This window comes from Plectropomus leopardus, chromosome 21 (assembly GCF_008729295.1).
Source record: "Plectropomus leopardus isolate mb chromosome 21, YSFRI_Pleo_2.0, whole genome shotgun sequence".
NCBI classification, from domain to species: domain Eukaryota; kingdom Metazoa; phylum Chordata; class Actinopteri; order Perciformes; family Serranidae; genus Plectropomus; species Plectropomus leopardus.
The window spans coordinates 17,537,502-17,558,114 of record NC_056483.1 but is presented as its reverse complement, the minus strand read 5'-3'; the positions used below and the strand labels follow the sequence as shown (position 1 = coordinate 17,558,114).

Genomic DNA, 20,613 nt, shown 5'->3' with positions numbered 1-20,613 from the left:
TTCTCCTTCCTCCTGAGTTTCTAACGGGTCCCGACAGAGGATGGTGTGTGTGGATGGATGTGTGTGTGTGGGTGGGGGTGCTGAGGGTGCGGTGGAGACGGGCTAGAGGGGTGGGGAGAGAGACCATAGGTGTGCGTGGGGGGTGAAACAAGCTGAGTGTGCGTCTAATCTAATAGAGCCTCGGAGCGCATTATCTTCCCCGTCATCTCCGTCTGGGCGGTCGGTGCTGCGCCGTGCCGGGGAGACGTCCAGCAGAAGATGCGTTGATGCGAGCGGATATTCTCAGCCGCCGAGTCTAATTGGTGTGATTCATGTCCCTTGTTGAGTGGCTGAAACCGCTTCATAGCGAGGGAGAAGGAGAGAGAGGAGGATTCGCGCAGAGATCCGCAAGCAGGACTGTTTGGGAAATGAAGGAATTATAAACAGGAGGTCAAAGTTTCTTTTGCAAAAGTGGGCTTTTTTTCTTTCTTTTTTCCTGCGGACATCACTGTGCCTGCAGATTGACGACGTGATGGAATGACACTTGGAGTGAGGATGATGGACACTTTGGCACCGGAGCTCCTGCTCAGAAATCCCCCTCGTTTACGCCAGGCGCGGTGCTGACCGAGCTCTCAGGACGGCGATCAGTCATTTGTTTTCAAGTGGCAGGAAAATCCTCCTCTTGATCGTTTTCTACTCCCCCCCTCGGGTCGCCAAACAAGAGTGAGAGATGGTGCGCACAGCGATTCCTCAGAGACTGACGTGCGTACTCATCACATTCCCGTTAAGGAGCGCTTCTTAAAGAGCTTCTTTCTTCATTCATGTTCATTCTACTGCTCTGAACTTGTTGAACGGCGTTAAAGAGCACAGGGGGACAGGGAGTATACCCCGTGCAAGAAATGTAAGTTCTTCCTTTTGCTTGTAAACTTTACTTTCTGGGACTACACTCTTGAGTTAAAGTAGCTGGTTAGTTGGAAGTTATTGGCTCTGGGCTGGCTCCATTAATCTCCTGTAGTGAATAGATAAGGAGGGGGGCAGAGAGCTGTGGGTCTTTTACTTCTTATCAACTTTTAGACTCTCAGAACCACAACGAAAGAGCTATTCATATTTCCAAATGAGGCGACCTTGAATGCATCCAAAACTTAACATATGCAGGTCATTTTTAGAGGCGCCCCCTTGTGGAACTTATGACCTAATCGTTGCCTATCTATCAGCATAATTACGTTTGTGTCATGCTGCAGCCAGTTGGCCTACCTTTGTTATATGAGCAGCCTGTTACTCTTTTGTTTTGCTTCACTCTTTTATCATCATTAGCTGCACAATTAATGCAAACTTACTCGTTTCCAAAAGCTCCTTCGCGCTTTACAGACCTGTGGGGTTGACTTAAGGCAGGTGTTTTTTACACAACGGTACCCATGCAGGCTCTTTGGTTATGATATTATTTATAATAACTACAATCTGCATGATCTCACCTTGGCCTTGCATTGGATAATACCAAGCAATTATTGTTTTAAGGGCTTGCTCATAACTGTTATCGTTAAAGATGATGGTTTCAGGGCTGAGGCACATGCTGAATGGATATGAACTGTGCTTTTTTTTGGTTAGATTTCAATTTCAGTTCCAGTTATAGTCAGTAGGAACTGCAGTTACCTCTATTTCATTGTTTTACTGACAGGTCATAATGAGTTATTTTTTTGTGTGTGTGCACTTTAAACCATGTGGCTATTCCTGCTTACACTCCCAGCATGAGAGAGCTACCTGGGTGGGCACATTCTTTAGAGCTAAAGTGGACATTTTGAGTATCCAGACATGTCACTGTGGTTGCAGAATAATGTGCTAGCAGCCTTTTAGGAAAAGTGTCTTTAATAATGCATAAGGTGTTCCTGTGTCGCAAAGAGAAGCATGCTTGGTGGCGAGGAGAGGGGGAGAGAGAAAGAGATGGAGGGAGGGTGGTGGAGGCGTGATCTTGTCTTACTGTCTCATTGGGTGCTCCGTGCACTGCTGTATATGTGGTGCTGGAGTAACTGACGCCCGAGGGTGTTCAGCTCGACTTGGGGCAGCATCGGCACAGTCACCCTGTCAAAAGTGCTGCTCGCGCACACACAGAGCGTATGTGGCAGCTTCAGCAGCTCAGGGGAGGATGGGGGGAGGAGTTGGTAGGGACAGGGGGAGTGATAGAGGATGGTGGCAGATGCAGCTGGTGGAGGCAAGTGGAGCACGTCTTCAGCAGTCAGGGACCGGCTTGCCTTCAGAGGCCTGACCTGTCTGGCTGCAGTAGACGTTGGATTTGAGGAGCCACATCCTGTTAAAGGAATGATTACCTCAGCAGGGTTCAAGCATGGCTTTTTGATAGCCAGCACTAATATAGCCTTTTCAGTGAGTCTCCCAAATCTTTCTTGTGAAGCTGGGAAAAAGCCTCCCAAACATAAGAAGCTAAAACCAATGAAATTCTTTCACACTCTGTATGGCTTATTTTCATTGCGCGCAGGTCTCACAGACAGGTTGTAGTTTATCATATCAGAGGTGGAAAACAAGCCTCAATGTGAGTTTGGGCTGTTTGTCTAGCCATAGAGCCGAGCCACAGCTTTGATTTCTTCTGAAGCTGCCCACCCATCCCCAAAGCACAGTCACTTAACCAGCTGTCAGCACTCCAGCCATTTGCTACCTGTCGTCATTATTAAAAGATCATAAGCCTGCCGATTGAAGGCGGCGACATTTTAAGAAGTGGAAAAGAGCGCAAAGTGATGGGCTGACTCGGAGGCAAGCCCCAGGGATGCATTACAGGCGTGCTCGCTGTTCCACGGCAGCGCTGGCTGTCATGTTTGCAGGGCCATGCTCCACTCTCCATATGTTTATTCATGAGGACAGCGGCCCTATTGGCAGGTTGTTAACAGGCAAGATTAGGGATTCTGGAAAGGCAGGCTGAGAAATCTGGTGAGTGGAGCACAGAGAGCAAGCAGGAGGCTGTTTTTTTTTCTTTTTTCTGAGGCCGGGCCAGCTTCTATCTTTATCTATCTTTCATCTGTTTCTGACTGTCTGCCCTCCTGTCTTTCTGCCCTACTCTCTCCTGCGCTCTTGTTTCTCTTTTAGCAAGGCACTGGTAGGGAATATGAAACAGGTAGAGTCAGAAGAGATGAAAGTAGGTAGAGACAGGACAGAAGCAGGGTCAGAAATTGCCCTTGAAAGTGCATAAAATGCGTGAAATTAAAAATGAAAGGGGGGAAAATAGCAGGGATATGAGTGGTAACCCTGTAATTATTCTACCTTACTCTGTGCTGAGCACATCCTTTAGAGCTAAAGTGGACTTTTTTTTTCAATTTTGGGACATTTATTATAATATAATTTGTTGAATTTTTAAATAGACATGCAGGTGTGTAAGTACTGCCCCCTGTGGGCCACCGTAGGTGATTCGTATGAGATTATGACCTGACAGCTCTTTCCGATGTGTCCTGGGTGATGAAAATGGGCTTTTTTGATCAAAGAGGGACTAAAAATGCAGTCTGGGGCAGTTGGAAATGTTGGCACCATACAGCCAGGAGCGGGAGAAAGTGCTGAACCCACACAAACCACAGGTCAATAAAAAATAAAATGATCAATATGGGCAGGAATTGAAAAGTGGATGGATGGGGATGAAGTGGTTAGGGACAGAAACATGAAAACACAGTGGCTCAAAACTGAGAGTTTATTTGCCGATTTAAAATGTAAAGGTATGATTTTTTTGATAAAAATCCACTAAAAGAGTAAGATGTTAAATACTCATCCTGGATGATGTGTACACCTGCAGGAGTTTTAGGGTTCAAGTCAGAAAGAAATGCTGAAAAAAGTGGCAATATAACACACTGGATACGTCATTTGATGATATGCATGATTTACAAGTGACTCCCACTAGTAGTAAAGAGCCACTCTGGGGACATGCGTGTAACATGTTCCTTGTGATTTGGAGAAACACTCAGTCATGCTCGAGTTGCCCCGGGGATGAAATGGAAGCGGACACCAAGAGCCCCAGAGACCGGGGAGTGGTCGGTGGGGTTCATGGGTGGCAGTTTTGGTGGGTGGGATGAACTCAGCAGCCAAACAAACCCTCTGCTGGGTCGACCAGGCCTTGTGAAAGATTCATGTGTTTAAATATAAAATGGAGCTTGTCGTTTGCAGCGCAGGCGGGTTGGTACCTTCAGTCCCCTTTCGTAGCAGGCTTTGAGTGCACACCTCACAAACCGGTCTACTGTATGTGGTTAAATAGCACTGCATATGGGCAAAGGCTTGTGTTGATATATTTGACCTGAAGATGCTAATATTGGATTTTTATGGGGGTTTTTTTTGCCCTTTTTGCGAGTACTCTTTTTGTCATTTTCAAGCATAAAAACATGTTAAATAGTGGCTAGTGTTTCCACCATGAATATTCCTTGTAGAGTGGAGAGAAAAAAAATAATTTAGATGACACTCTTCACTGAATTTTTGCATTTTTTATTAAAATATTTCAAGGGTTAAATACATAAATGCATAGTAGGATAACATCTTTGGCTACTCAACTTTCCTGCAACTTCAGTTTACTGCTAAAAACTCTCCTTTTGTAAATACAGTTTAAAAGTAGCTGAATTTTTTTTATTTTCCTCTTTGTCACACTTTAAAATTTCCTGCTTTCATTTTCTATTCATTTTTTGTGTCCACATTTTTTTCTCAAAAATAAATTTTGCTTATTGTGCCTTTACTCACATGTTTGACCTTCATGGTGCACAATTAAGCATGTGCAGTTTGATACATGAAGGCTGTTTTCACATTCATCTGCTGAAGGAGGGAAGTCTCTGTGCTCACTTGTGATGTCGAGCATCACAACCAGTTTTGAAACAAATTGTGATCCAATATGCAACTTACACAACGCGTAATGTGGAAACTTGAGACTAGTTAAATTAGTCATGTGTCCAGTATTTGAACCTTCGAAATAATTAAAAAAATTGCATATTCATAAATTCTGCACTGCAGCAAGGGAGAAGGAGTAGATGTGATTTTAAGAATTTTAACAAGGTAATTAAATGTTTTTTTAATGGAAAAACCCTATCAGCACAAATAATGATTCAAAGCTGAATATTTTTAATTTGTTTTTAGCATGCCTGGAAGGGATCTTAAAAGTAATGTTTCAGCACTATCATACACAGGTGAATAACATTTTTTGTTTTGTCAACTTTCCTGTTGCAAATATCTACCAAAGGGCTATTTACCTATTTTGTTTCATGCAAAATTTCAGCTTTGATTTTTTTTCTTTTTTTAATCTTGATTTTTCATATCTGACTTTTCCACATATTTTAGGTCGTTTTCAGTAAAACACTGCAGGTGATGTCCTTGATAATGCTGAATAAATATGTTGTGACTGGGCTTTTACATTATAAGCATTTCATTTTCAAAATTCAACACAAAAATAGTTTGTCTGCCATTCAGCCGCCCTCACAGCCAGCGACCTCCCACTGTTACTGTAAATGTTCACCACTCTGTGCCTACGGTGCAGTATATTTGTTCCTGTACAGGAGAGAATTTCAGACTTCCTGTGAGCACGCCTCCTCTGATGTCCTCGGACCTTGATCGATGGTCGGAGGAAGCAACCTGCCCTAAAATAAACCTTTTTCTCACTTAAAATGCACAGCCACACTTCTTTCCATCTGCTCTCCCTTTTCTCCCCCTCACCTCTTCTCCTTGGGGCGACGGAGGGTTATAAGCAGGGAGTAATGAGAGGAAGGGGCCGCTGCGTCCAGGACGGCAGAACGATAATGACCCCCGCTTTTGTGATCTCTATTGCTTGTTATCGAAGCCTCGCCACCGCTTGTTGTCTCATTACCCACGACTTGAATCTCTCTTTATCCTGTGGTTGCACGTGAAGCACACACACACACTTTTACACACACATAGACACTTTTCGGCCATCTCTTTAGTCTCCTCCTTAACACGGTAATATTATGTCTCTTAATGGGAACAGGGAGCTCAGTGCCAAGAGTTCCTCCGGATAATTGGCTGCTTCCTCACCTGCTGACATCTCCCCCATTGACATTCTTACATTTTACATTCAAGGTGCTTCTTATTTCCCCCCCTTACCGTCCTCCTCATTCCTCTGTCCTCTGACTTGGAATACCTGCGCTTGTATTTTTTTTGTCATACTGATTTTACATTGTCTTTCTCAATCATTTTGTGCAAAATTGAATCACGCTTTCCAATACTCTGTGGATAATGCTTATTTCTATTGATTTGACGGATTGCTTTTTTGCACAGGAATGATTTTTTTTCTCATAAGGGACAATTTGCATTTTTTTTCCTCCACTTTGAATCCAGTTTTAGAGAACATTTTCATCTTATCGTGCCATATTCTTAAATACATCACCTCAAGTTTTTCTTCCTGCACCATCTCGTTTCCATGACACACTTTTATGCGACTAAGCCTTTTCCCCTGACCTTGGCTGTTCCTTAAAATGATGATCCACATTACCTTACACTGAAATTTCTCTGAATGACACAGATGCAGCTCTAAATCTAGTATATATTGGTACAACACATCGAACACAAAATATTACTATAAAACCTATTGTGAAGGTGCCTTTATATTGCCGAGTGTCTCTTCTGCTGTTCATCACATCTCTATATCAGTACATCTAATCAGTGTCTCTGTAATCAAGTCAGTCATGTAGAGGGTGTGTTTCAACATGTCTCCAGGCTTCAAGTAGGCTGTTAAATGTGAACACAGCTCCTAAACTGTGTTGTATATAGTGCAGTGAATTATTTTTTTACTTAGTGTCTGTCTTACACTCTCATTATGTACGTGTCACCTTCTTTCACGGCTTGTGCTCAAATTCAAGTGCTGATTCCACTTTTCTTTTTTTTTTTTACATGTCTATAAAAAGTCATCTTTATCTGTTCCTGTAACATAATCCAATTTTGCCACCTTTTTTCCACAGATACACTTTAGCTAATGCTACTGTGACCCAGTATTTAATCTAATCGTATCTAATTGTAACTGAAAATTTTTGAAAATAATGACAACATATTTCAAAAAACAAACACCCTATCTACACTGTAGCTGTACAGCTGTAGCTGCAAAGTTATCACTGATGACTGGGGGGTGTATTGGTCAACACACACACACATACACACTTACACTGTCTCAGCTGACTGATTAAGCGGCACTAAAATGTCTACCAGTCTGTCCCTCCTGTCTCCGACCATTGACTCTGCTCTCCATCCATCACCTGCCGTTAAGCTGCTGTTTGAAGGCGGGAAACATACCACATGCCTGTATCCACGGGCCCAGCCAACTGGATTTCTGCTGTGTTTCTGGCTACAGAGACATCACTGTACACGCAGGCTGCAAACAGCCTAATTGAAAAGACTTTTTAAGGTCAATTCAAAAAGAAAATACAAAAAAGGAAGAACTTTATTATAAATAGGCTATTTCTGCTTATTCTTACACAATATAGCCAGTGGAAAGAGCAGTAGGGAAAAATACTGAGAGAAGGATTATTTGTTTGCTAGTGTGATGCTCAGTTATGTTAACATACAAAACTTTAGACAAAAGAAAAAGTGCGGCCACAGCTCTCAATGGTTGGCAGATATAAATGGGTGCTATGAAGCCTGGGAAGTAAATCACTGTGTGTGATATAGTGCGGTGGCTCCTGTTACGGGCAGCTCCACCACTTAAGAGAAGAAACTTGGAAGCAGCACCAGTCACAAGATATTTATGTTAACATATGACTGTTTTTATGTGGCAAAGTGGGACTATATTGGGTCAGAGTGGCCACTTTATCCTGTTTAAGTGAAAGTATGGTGGTGTTTTTTTCACTTGTTCACTTCAGTATAAATTAAAGCCGCTGTTTTCTGTGCTCGTATTACCTGTGGATCAGATGATGTTGATGATGTAAGATGTGTAATATGAAAGGTGTTGTTCAGAGTGTTGTTTCCCTTTCTGTCTAGAAAACTGTCTGGCTGCCCCTCATGACATCACATAAAAGCTAGTGTTGCTTCTTGTCTGCTGAATGTGTAAATAGGTTCACTGACAAGTTACGTCAGTGATGTATACCGATTATTGCATTGCTTCCTTGTGGCCAAACAATCAATCAGAGGAGTGTGGAGCAGTGGATTTAGTGGCACCCAGTGGTGAGGCTACAGATTGCAACCAACTGAATACCCCTCTGCATACCCTTCCTTTACCAAGCGTGTAGAGAACCCACAGCAGCCTTCAGGTGAAGGTCCTCTTTAGAGCCAGTGTTTACCTTGCCCCTTCTGGGCTACTGTAGAAACATGGCGGAGCAACATGGTAGGCTCTGTGGAAGAGGAGGCCTTCCCATGTAGACATAAACACATAAACACACAAAGCTCTGTCATACTGAGACAACAGAGTAGATCGATTTCCGTTTACTTTTAAAATGACCTACAAGACTGGTCCTGAAACAACATATACTACCGTTCTAGTGGTTTCAGTTGTACACACTTCCATAGCATAATGACATGGTCTTAGTTCCACCCCCAAAGTACCTGGTTAGGTTTAGGCCGCAAAACTACGTGGTTAGGTTCAGGAAAAACAACAAAGTTTGGCAATAAATAAGGATTTTGTCACTAACGTAACGTCACATATGTTACATGTGACACATCACTAGCTCAGTGTGCTACACATACTAGCCTACATGCTCGGCAACGTTGTTGATAAAAGAATTTAACATTCACTTCAAGACACAAAAACAGTCTCCTAGCTGAAAGTCCTGTGTTATTTTGACTGAACCGCCAGCATTCCCACCAAAACCATTGGGAATTGTTTGACATTTGCTCAACATTATGCAGAAATTGTCCCTTTTTATGCCTTGTCACGTCACTTCCTCTTATGCTTCCATACAGTCAACGTAAATATCACTCTTAATAAGCTGCTCAGACAGTCGAACTATGAGGTTGTTTCTTCAGAGAGATCAGGCTGAAAACACAATGATTCTAAGTTTCAAATGATAATACACCAATAAAATCCACAATAATACATATAATGTTAACATATTAACCAAGTGCTTACTAAAGAATATAATTCTTACATTTGGTGTTTCCATTTTTTACACATTTTTTTTTGCCATTTCCAATATAATCATCATACAAATTTCTACACAGCAACAGGTTGTTTTTATACTTAAACACAGTCATAATTAAAAGTCAATAGATGATGTTACAGAGTTTTATTTTGTGATTTATCTCAGACACAACCATAATCATTTACTTTCATATGGTCTCTATTTTCCCAGAACTCTGGTTTAGGACTCGGGAAAAGTCGGGGGGGTGCTGTATGTCATACTGTAGGCTTGATACCGCTGAGTAAGATGAGGCTTTGGTGTGAAAGCAGCAGGATCCAATTTAGCCTCACTTACTGATTTTCTGTGTTTTGATGGACAACAAACACCAACATGGCACCCCTATCTAACACCCATCCAACTTTCTATTCACACACACACACACACCTTTCACGCATGCCACAGCGCCAGCTAATGTTCTCTCACTGTCAAATTCCACTCCCATAAGGGAGGTATACTCACCCTCCTCTTCTTCTGTTTCCCGTTTCTCCGCAGCACCAGATCGCCACGCAGGAAGAGGACCATGATTGACAGCCAGGCGAGCTGAGGGAAACTGTCACTCATCTTCCTATCAGCGTGTCAGAGGGCTATCTCCTTCTCGCCTTCCCCCCTCGTCCTCCTCCTTCTCCTCCACCGTCCTCCTCCCTCCCTGAGTCCTCTCCTCTTATCTTCTCAATGGACTGGTAACCTCGCCATCCCTCGTAGTTATCCGCTGCTCCAGAAACCTGAAAGAGACAGAAATAGTCAAGAAAAACAACAAGACACTATTAAACTGACCCTCGCTCCACCTGAGGGGAGTTTGGCATGTCTCCTCACTCCAGTTGAGTGAGTTGTAGTAAGTGGAAGTAGAAGAGGGATTCCTTGTTAGTTCACCATCAGAAGGAGATACAGCTCCTCGAGAAGGAGCCCAGAGAGGACCGGTCATGCGTTTCCATTTTGCGTTGACGCTGCAGGCGCTGTGGACTGGAGTTTGCCAGGCGGCCATGCAGCACTACCCTGCAGCGTGGGGCCACTACGATGTGTGTAAGTCCCAGATTTACTCAGATGAAGGTTTAACCTGGGACTACATGGCGTGCCAGCCAGAGGCAGCAGACATGACCCAGTACCTGAAAGTTACGCTGGATCCCCCCAACATCACCTGTGGAGACCCTCCGGAGACATACTGCGCACTGGTGAGTACATGAAACCCCCAAATCTTTCCTTTAAAAACTGTACGCACACAACACCAAGGCAGCTCTCTTATCTGACTGTGTGTATCGTGTGTCTACTCGGCTGGTTCTGACCCCACGACTGTGACAGACACTTTCCGAGCTTGTGTGACTCAGATACGTTGCCGGGGCTGAAGAAATAGAGGTTTGTGCCCATTGACGTCATGTTCTTCTGTTTAGAGAGCTGCTCTTCGGTGCACACTGCAAACACACTGTGCTGTTGACACTGCTTACATGCAGGAAACACTTTATGATTTGACTTTCCTGATGAAAACACACATTCTCATCTTGCTCCCTGCACACACCACACTACCATGAAAGCGCAGTTCCCTTATTTGTTGTGATTTCAGATTGTCTGTTGCGTCAGTGTGTGTTTTTCTGCAGAGTTGGATGAGAAGGTGGCCTAAAAATTCTAACAGTCTCTTGGTGAAATAGTGCCCAGGTGGACTAAAAATACGGCAGCATGTATGAGAACTTAAGTGGAGCATTATTTTAAGTGCTGGTACACAAGGTTTTTTGTACGTTTAGCAATGGCATGTGTTGCTGAGGTGTTTATTGCGTTGATTGTTTTGTTTAAAAATGGTGGCCCGTTTTAGTGTCAGCATTCATTATTGGTCCTCAAGGTTATTTATATATATATCCTGTATTTAACTAGGTAAAAGTCTCAATGAGATTCAAGATTTCTTTTTCAAGAGAGACCTGGCTAAGAGGGCAGCACCCTCAAAATGTTTATCTGGTGATGGTTGCGATTTTCTCAGGTTTACCTTAATATGAGATATGAATCTATCTGTCAACAGTGAGATAATGTAGGTGCTACAACTCTTGTTTGTCTTCAGCCACAGTGGTTGTCAGTGTTCCTGTTAAAAACTCAGATTTAGCTCCATTTTTTTGGCCACGCTTATGATGTGACTGTATAGATGGCACTATCAGTCTGCCTATTGGTCAGTCCACCACTCTGGCCCGGATTTGAAGGGATAATTTGCCAATTTTTGACCAGGTTCGTATGATTGCGATGTGGCTAGTATCAGCTCGAATGGAAACATGTTTCATGTCATCCTTTGAATTTTTGCTTGCTCTTGAGCTGTTGCTCAAGCTACAGATTGCATGTCCACATTTTCACATGCCCACCACAGACACAAACACTATAGAAGTGGATTTAGAGAGAGAAACAGTAAAACGGGGCATTACTTATCAAATGTGAACAAAGATCCTGTTACTGTATTGCCTATTTCTCACAAAAAAAACATTTTCAGAAACACACTTTCTGTGTCAAAACAAGCAAACTTGCATTATGTCACCCACCAGTGGAGGCATCTGTTGGTTCCATGTGGTGCAGTGCATTTTTCTATTTGTAGGTTTCTTGAGCAAAAATGAATGCCACAGCTCTTTTGCTCTGTTTTCTCTGGTCATGTAGCACCAGTTTAAAAAGTATGTACCATCCTCTATTGCACACAGTTTAGTTTTATGAAAAGAACATCTTTCCAGCAGTGAAATACTTCTAAAATGGCTCCATAATTGTTTGATGGATAGTAATCAAATTCTGTGCAGACATTCATAGATCCCTGGGGATGAATCCAATTAAGTCGGGTGATCTCCTGACTATTGATCAAGCACTGTTATCAGGTCAAAATTTTAGTTTGGATAATACTTTGGGTTATGACCAAATACATTCCTATAATTCTCAAATGTATTTTGTGTTTATTGCCTATTAGCCAACATTAGCATCCAACACTCAAAACTGATATGGTGAATATTGTCATTGTGAGCATGTTAGCAGGCTGACATTAGCATTTCACTTAAGGCACCACTGTGTCTGAGTACAGCCCAACAGAGCCAGTAGCATGATTTAAGACTCTTAGTCTTGTTTCCAAGCTAACCTGAAATATAACTTGATACTTTTTATTGTACTGTATGAATCAAAGAGAAGGAATTCAAAAACTCTTTCTGTATAATAAGAGTTGCACCAATTAGCTGATTTTTTACTGTGTTTTGTAAAAGCCTATTCCATGACCACAACACTTTGAGAGGACTTTATGAAATAATAAACCAATTAGCTTTTTGCCCTGTTTAAATTCACAAAAAAATAGAGTGCAAGTGTTGTTGAATCACTGAACAGATTTGACACAATTGACTTGTTAAGGAAGGGTTCCACATTGTCGCACACTAGTTTAATCGTGATAACTTAAAAGTGATATTTTGTTGGATTAGAGGGATTTCATATTGAAACAGCACAATAAAAAGCAGTGATTGGTTGATTGCTTTACCCTTTGAAGTTCATGTGGTGCTGTTGATTCTGCAAATTACATTGCAATCATGAAAATCACAAATTCCTGGCGGTGCTGAAAAGAAAATGAGCAAAAGATGCATATTAGGTCAAGTATTTAATTAGCAAACCGCCCTCCTCCTTATTCCGGGTCCTTTTCACTTTGAATCTCACAGCTGGTCTCCTCAGATTAACGCTAAATGATGAATCCATTTTGGGCCGTCGTGTGTTACCAAGTCATCAAAGATTCTCTCAGAACAAATGCACTCCTCAACAGCTTCAAGAGCTCTTTGGATAAATAGCGAGATGTTCCAGGAAAAGTAGTAACTTGAGGAGTATAAATAGACAGTCGCCATCAGCGGAAAGTCAGCTGAGAGGAGACACAGAGGAACAGAGAGGGATTAACAAAACACAGATGACAAAGACAGTGAGACAATGATCAAGAGGGAAGTGAGACGGAGCGAAACATGGGGGAGACAGAGACTCAGAGGACTATGTGCAAAGCATACGGTGACTGAAGAACTAATATCTCCTGCGTGGGGCGGGATGGAGGCTCTGAAATGTGAATAATTCAACATGTTTTGTAGCTAATGTGTTTTATTCATAGGACACATTATTCAGCCCGACATCTCTCAGGCACTTTTTGAAAAATGCTGACTCCCCTGATCGGCCAAGGTTGGTTGAAGGCAAAGGAGGTTGAGGGGGTGGGAAGGCATATCTGGGAGGTCATCGTCAAAATGGGGTCACCCTCCGTTCTCCCTCTGGGCGGCCCTGTGACCTCTGATTGATCCGCATTTGAACCTGAAGTGTGTCTGGTATTTGCTGTGCAGCCACCGTGTTGAGGATAAAGTGGCTGAACAGCGGTCATCCGTGTCTGATGCTTCAGTGGAGCCGTTCTATTTCTGGACGCACAGTTGAAACAGAGTTTATTATTATTATTGCCAGCCATTTAACAGTCTGATGATCGCTTATTGAATTAGTGTGAGTTTTCGCTGTTCTGTCGCCCTCATGTCTCCGGCAGTCAATGTAAAAGGAGTGCTTCAATTAACCAGGCAAGCGGTTAGCTCCCACATTTCCTTTCTGCTGTACTGTACTCATCACAAATCACACAAACATCAGTGAAATATGACCCCTGCCGCTTGACATAGAGCCCAATTCTCTGCAATTGGTTTATGTTTACCCGAGGCAGTAACGTGGCTCCAAATCAACATCAGAACAATTATCATTGATATTCCAGCTACTCTGGCTGCCAATACGTTGCTGCAATGCCAATAGTGGTTTGTATCGTAAGTCAGATCATTGCAGATTCAGGGCAATTATCATTAGGCCGCGTTATCGGAGAATTTCATCTCTCTGGTAATTGATTCTCCACTCGCACAGGCGGGTAAAGCCTTGTGTCTGCTTCCTGGAGTGCTGAAGGTAAGAGACACCAAAGCCTGACGAGAGGAGAGAAACAGAGAGATGCTGCAGCTTGAGGGCGTGGTGCTCATATGAGCACGGTTACCTCAGGTTGCGGCCTTCATCCCACACACACACACACACACACACACACACACACACACACACACACACACACACACACACATATATGTACATACACTCATACACACACCACTCTCCCCAGTAAAGGCTTTTTATTCTGCTTCTAGCCTGGTGACCTTTTCGATAGCAATAAGCTGGCATTCACTGAACTCTGGCACACAAATCTGCCATCATATGAGATTTCACTGTCCCCTCCAGTTTGACTCAGGCTGGCCTTTAAAAGCCTGGACAGGTTGCAGAGCCTCCACTAGTTGATGATTGACTTTGTGGAGGATTCAGGAGAGAAGCAAACAAAACTTATGTACTATTGCAGAAGAAGCTTGTTGTCGTTAACCAGTGTGTTACAATAAGACCAGTTGACAGCTTTGATTGTTGATTGTATGCTCAAAACCTCTATATTTGAAATAAGGGGTGGGAAATATATATCGACATACTCAATGTATTGCATGACAACATCGGAACATCAAGTACAAACTATGGCATCATTTTTTTAAGCCACCAATATTAGACTCACTTTGGCATTTTTAGTTTCCTCACTCGTTTCTATGGCTCTCTCCCACTTAAAGACACAAAATTTAAAAAGAAAAGACTCACAAACATGAAACCCCATAAGCACTCCTCCACTCATAAAGACCACTTTTTCTTCAGAGAAAGAGCGACCAGGCAAGGTGTGTGTTTTGTGTTTGCAGGTTCCCAGAATATGACTATTTAGTCCTGTTTTGCGCCACTGGAACATCACTCTAATAAATAAACTGGAGGTCTGTCAGTTTGTTGTCTGCTGACAGTAAAAAAAAGTACTAACAGTTAAACTTCCAGCTCACTGCTAACATCAGACTGTTGACCAGAAGCTATGAGTTCACAACAAAAACATCAACACTTACTGCCCGAAATAAGCCAGGTACTTCAGAATAAAATCATCAGTGGTTCTGTTTGATGTTTTTAAATAATAAGAATACTTTATTCAATTGTATTGTAACAGTGTTAACTGTATTATAAAAGTATTTTATTTAGATATGTTTTATCAGTACTTTATTGAACTTTATTATAACAGTATTTGATCTAACTTAAGTACCTTATTTAACTTTATTATGTGACATCTACTTCATATAACTTAACTTAAATGTAACTGCAGTTAATTTATTAGTTTTGTTTTTTAAGTAGTCCACAGTAGTTAAGAGGTGGTTTCAAAGTATCGAGATATATTTTGTGTATTGTGATACAGCCTAAAAATATCACAGTATTAATTTTTCAAATCCATCTCATGCAGCCCTACTTGAAATGTTAAAAAATAGTAACTGCAAATGCTTAACCGTTTATACAAGTCTGGCTACTTCAGGTAGCTTCAACTAACCAGTGTCTGACTATTGTACCATATATAGAAGAACTCTCAAGGGAGTTATCAGTTTCATATATTTTACTGCAGAGGTTTAAACCGAAGTAACATTCACTCAGATTATCTAACACTCCAACACGCAGTTTATCAACCAGAATAACCTTGCATGTGTTGGTTCTTCTTTGATGCACATGGCATTAAACATAGAAGATGCCCCTTTCGAGGTGCAACTCCATAATTTATACAATCCATCCTTGCATGTATGTGTGTGTATGTGTGTGTGTGTGTGTGTGTGTGTGTGTGTGTGTGTGTGTGTGTGTGTGTGTGTCTCAATGTCCTTATGCATTCCTGTGAAAGGACTGTATGTCTCTATTTGTGCCATCAATTTACAACCAGGAAATGCTGATGAATGCTGAAACCTGAGTCCCGGCAGGCTGGTGCATTTCATAGCCAATCAAATCTAAATGAGGAAACGAAGGAGATTATTAAAAAGGTAGTGCAGCATGTGGCTTTTTTTTCTTCTTTTTTTTCATTTAAGCCCTGATGAAAGGTCATTAAAGCTGTGCCACGATAAGAGAAGGTAGCTCACAAATAACTCTGCTTGGCTTAGTAATATGATGCACTGATTTAAGCTTTTAGAGGTGGACTTCTGGCCCTTTTTAACCATCAGCAATGCAGATGAGCCTTTCAATTTATATTGCCACTAAGTTTGACCTTATATCCCATATAATGATGCTGGAAATGTTTTGTGCCTCTATACAATCTGCTATCACAGAAAATACTATACAGTAGTTATATATATGGTTTATGTATGGTGCAGAATGCCATGCAGTATACGCATGGGGTAAGTGAAATGCAACAGAAAGGTATATCAAAGATAAGTTGACAGAGTTTAACAGTTTATTTTTTGAGATGTCAGTTTGCCTCCGTTTTGGGTCCAGCATTATCACGGTGTCTTAAGTGTTACATAAATAATACCAGCTCTGTTTTGACTGCCAGTTTTATCTTTGTTTCACTTTGCTGTGAACTGTTAAAATTACTTTGTTGATGATCAGATGTGAGGTGTTTTTTGTGTTCTGCGTGTGGTTTTGCAAATCGCCTGCTTGTTTACTGAAGTGAAAACAGGTGTGCTTTGTTACAATCCCCCAGCAGTGACTGGGCACTGCCAAGTGAAGGAATGGAAAAACTGATAACCAATACATAAAACTCTATTAAATATGCTCTCATGTGTGCCCTAACTAGTCTCAGACATCAAAACACATTTGAGTATGAGTAGTATATCTGGGTTAAGTCTTTATTACCTTGTTCATGTTTTAGTTTTTATAATACTGATTTTTTTTCCTCACTCCTGTGCTTACCTGCGCAGATGGTATATTAAATACTTTGTTCACAATCCCTTTCAAAGATTTCCAGTACCAAAATAAAATCCCAAATATTTAGATAGGGTATTGCATCACATATCTGATTAAGGCTGTTTATTGGCAGGAATGTGGTGGTACAATGCATATCACGATACAGGGGTTAGAAATCATAACTGTGAGATTTTGCGATTCTGTAAGCAGGGCAATATATTGTGATTTTTCTGAAACAGAATTTTAAGAAAACTGTCAATGCCAGCGGTTCACTCTTTGTGTCTGTTTCATAGGTCTGTGTTCTTTGATGACTCTGGCGATATATTGTTTTAGAGAAGAAGAGTTTAATAGCTAAAGATAGATTACAACAATAACCAAGTTCACATGCACAAAATATACTGTTTAATGCCTGCATTCAGAAAAAGACAATATTTCCACTAAGCTGTTGTAGCTAAGAAAAATGTATCCTGCACTAACATTCACCATTACATGCAGCTGTGCATACTGTGGTAAGCTTACCCCAACGTATCATTTATCCCATCAAAATACAGAAAAGTAAAAGAGCTGTAGCTTGTGCCAGGATTTTTTCAAAGTTTTCTTCTGGTGGTGAACTTCGACCGTTCGAACACAGCCTCTCTCTTTTAATTCTTCAACCACCTTCTTGAAAAGGTCGTTGTTGTGTTACTTGGGCATATCTAAAAACCGGCCCCAGTCTTTGAAATGTTTAAAATAGGTTTGTTTCTTCTTTTGAGCATTCATCTCTTCTCTAGCCCTCTAAACTGTTGCAGAGTTGGTTTGTGTACAACGTTTCTATGACAAGGCATTGAGCTGACCGTCCGAATGTGCTGTGTACATGCCTAAATTATTCTATAAAAAACCTGACTAAAACTGGCATATCGCACATGTCTCAGTTGGAATATGCTTCATTCGGATTGTCATATTAGAAGCAATAGTGAAATGTTAGTGTGCATGTTAACATACCAATTAAGGGATCTAGTGGTCAGGGTTCAGACATAACACAGAATAAACCACTGCCATGCTTCTTTGCACATCAACTATTAATTGAAAGTCAGTTAAGTATTTTTGAGAATACAGTATCACAAAGCATAATATTGTGATAGTACCATATCAATATTTTCTTACACTCCATTATTTGATGGTAAAGTGTAATGAAAACAAGGGATGGGTACAGCAAAGAGTGAAAGACTGGAGCTTACAAAGGCTTGCATGCGCAAATGTTTGTCATGATGGTGATTTAGAACCACAACATGTTCAGTATGTGTTTGCTGATCCATGACCAGCATAATCTCCAAGAGCCCATCCAGGTGCCATACAGGGGCTTTTCTAGGTGTGTTAGCCAATAAATGCGAGTAAGGGGTGCCTCCCATGGATTTACATTGTGATATACAAATCTGACCTTTTCCTAAGCTGATCCTGATTAGCGGTTTTAGATAGACTAAATGTTTGAACTCCCCTGTACCCCGCCCCCACCCCACACTCACAAACTGTGCTGCCTCTCAACAGGCACCGTGCTGACATTTCCTTGAGAAACGAGCACGCTGTCAGCAGCAGTGTGTCTCATTTTATATTGTAACAGTCAGTGCAAGGGTTAGAGGAGGGCGAGAGTGAAAGAAAAGAGACAGTGGGTCTTTCGCAGGGTTACAGTGTTGTCTGTGACATTCTGTCTCATAAACTTGTCTTTTTTGGCTCTTTTTATTATTTTTTTCTGAGGAGGCGAGACTGTAAAAACAAGCACAAAGACGGCTTTCCAGACCTGTTGATTGGCTTTAACAAAAGGTCAAATTCAGGAATATAGCAGTAATTAATCAGCAGTGAAAAACAAATCAGTCATTCAATAAAACTGTTAAACATCAGAGGATTAAGTCAACTCGACCCATTTTACGTGTCTTCTTTCATCTTTGCCAGACCAAACCAAATCAAAGGTTTATGGGAATTGGTGACAGAGGAGCAGTGTGGACCAAAATAAGCTAAAAGGAAAGATGTGTGTAATTCGCCAATTCTTACAGAAAAAGTCATTGTTCTTTGTTTGATTAGTGATAGCTATCTCGAGTGCAAAACAAGGCTGCAGTTATTATTTCTGCATAATTCTCCAGCAGGCAGCGTTTGAGACTTGAGTGAATTGTTCACACATGATCTTAATCTGCGCTCAAGGGGATTCTGTCTCTTTTTATGTGTTTTAATTAGTCTAATCAGCACTCAACAAACAATTTCAATTTGATGTTGAGGTAGCACACACTACTACACTGTACGTCATTGTTGTACTTGACGGATAACACTCTCCGTTATGGGGAGAGCACTTTTCATCATCTGAGGAGCCATAAAATACGCTGTAGTATTTTAACAAGACTAAAGGTGCAGTCATATTACCACTGATGCAACCACTAATGATACTGTATATCATGCAACAAGAAAAGAGGCTTCCAATTTATTCTAACAATACAAAGCAGTCAAACTTCATCATTCGATGGAACTGTTACATTGTTATTAGCAACTGAGATCTTTTAAAAAAACAATCTTTGGTATTGATGAAGTGTAAGCTTTTAGTCTTTAACCAATTACCACTGAGAAAACTTGATTTAAAGCTGAAATACTCACACAACACGAACCATTCATTCTTTGTCAACATTTACAATTTATTTCGTATTCTTCATGATACAAATATATAGTGAACCTGGTCTCACTTCACTTCTACAATGCACACTTAAGTACTCTTAAGTTATAAAAAAAACAATCGGTGTGTATGCTTGACTGTTTAATAGCTCTGCAATGCAATATATAAAATTGAAATTTTATAAAATAACAAAGATAACATACAAAAAATACTTTATATGGCTCTTATCACAATTCCACTTAGTGCAGCATTTCTTTTTTTTTTTTGTTGTAGTAAAAGTACAAAACACCACAAATGAGCAATATACATACACAATTTCACTTCAATGTAGTGTTACAGCTGAACTTTAACATTCCCAGTCACAACAAATGAAAATCGGTCACACTTTTATAAATCCCTTGTGACATTACAGCATCATAGGATGTTATGTTATCAAAAAATCTGAAAGTATGAATAGAGCATAGTTAAGAAATGTAGGCCACTTTTATTCTTTAGTATAAAGAAACTGACAGCACAGAGTTGTCGCTCATGACAAAGTGCTTCTGTTGGTTGAAATCTGCATTTGAACTATATATTGCTCATGCTAAAGAGGCCGTCTGACACAAGTCCAAACCTTCCTACTTCAACAGATCAGTAAGCCTACAGACAAACTACTACAGAACACCGTACAAAATATTATAATAAGAAACCATCTGGAAATCTCTTACTGCTCACAATAATTAGGGCACCAAGTCTGGGGGGAATCTCCTCGGAATGCCAATAAAAAAAAAAAGAAATACATTAATTTAAAAGATATATTGTGCAATGTAATACTGAATGATGCACTCATAAATTTCCTAACTTACAACTTGAACATGAATAATCATTTTTTGTCAAACACTCTGAAGATGAGTCTGCTCTAGGCGCTAGTTACTAGTTCTTGTAATCAGTCTGCTTTTTAGGCGTATGGCCCTCCTGCTGTTCCCCTAATCTGAACCCATAACAAGCTTTCATTCTGTAGCTTGATACATTCAGCTCAAACACCACCAGTACAGTGAGAATAGGTCGAATATTGTCTAACACAGCACAGAACTGTCAGACTGTATCTTCCCGCCCAATGTGAAGGTTATACACACCGCGGTCACGGGAGGAACTCATCATATTCTCGCCGACCCATCCCGAGCCATAAACTTTGCATGAGCGTCGGGCACTGTCTGAATTTTTATCATTTTCTTATTTCCTCCA

At 41.0% G+C, this 20,613-nt stretch overlaps 1 protein-coding gene across 8 annotated transcripts in view; it reads left to right on the top strand.

Moving 5' to 3' along the window:
* The window catches only part of ntng1a (netrin g1a), a 172,311-nt gene that overhangs the window by 48,677 nt on the left and 103,021 nt on the right, over nt 1-20,613 (top strand). For 6 of the 8 annotated variants that reach the window (XM_042510271.1, XM_042510277.1, XM_042510278.1 and 3 more), the window contains exons 1-2: nt 311-880; nt 9,555-10,231. In XM_042510271.1, the coding sequence (XP_042366205.1) occupies nt 9,983-10,231 (249 nt within the window). In that variant the 5' untranslated portion in view covers nt 311-880; nt 9,555-9,982. Of the gene's footprint in view, nt 1-310; nt 881-9,554; nt 10,232-20,613 lie in introns of those variants that run through there. The other 2 variants (XM_042510273.1, XM_042510272.1) reach the window with 1 other exon arrangement.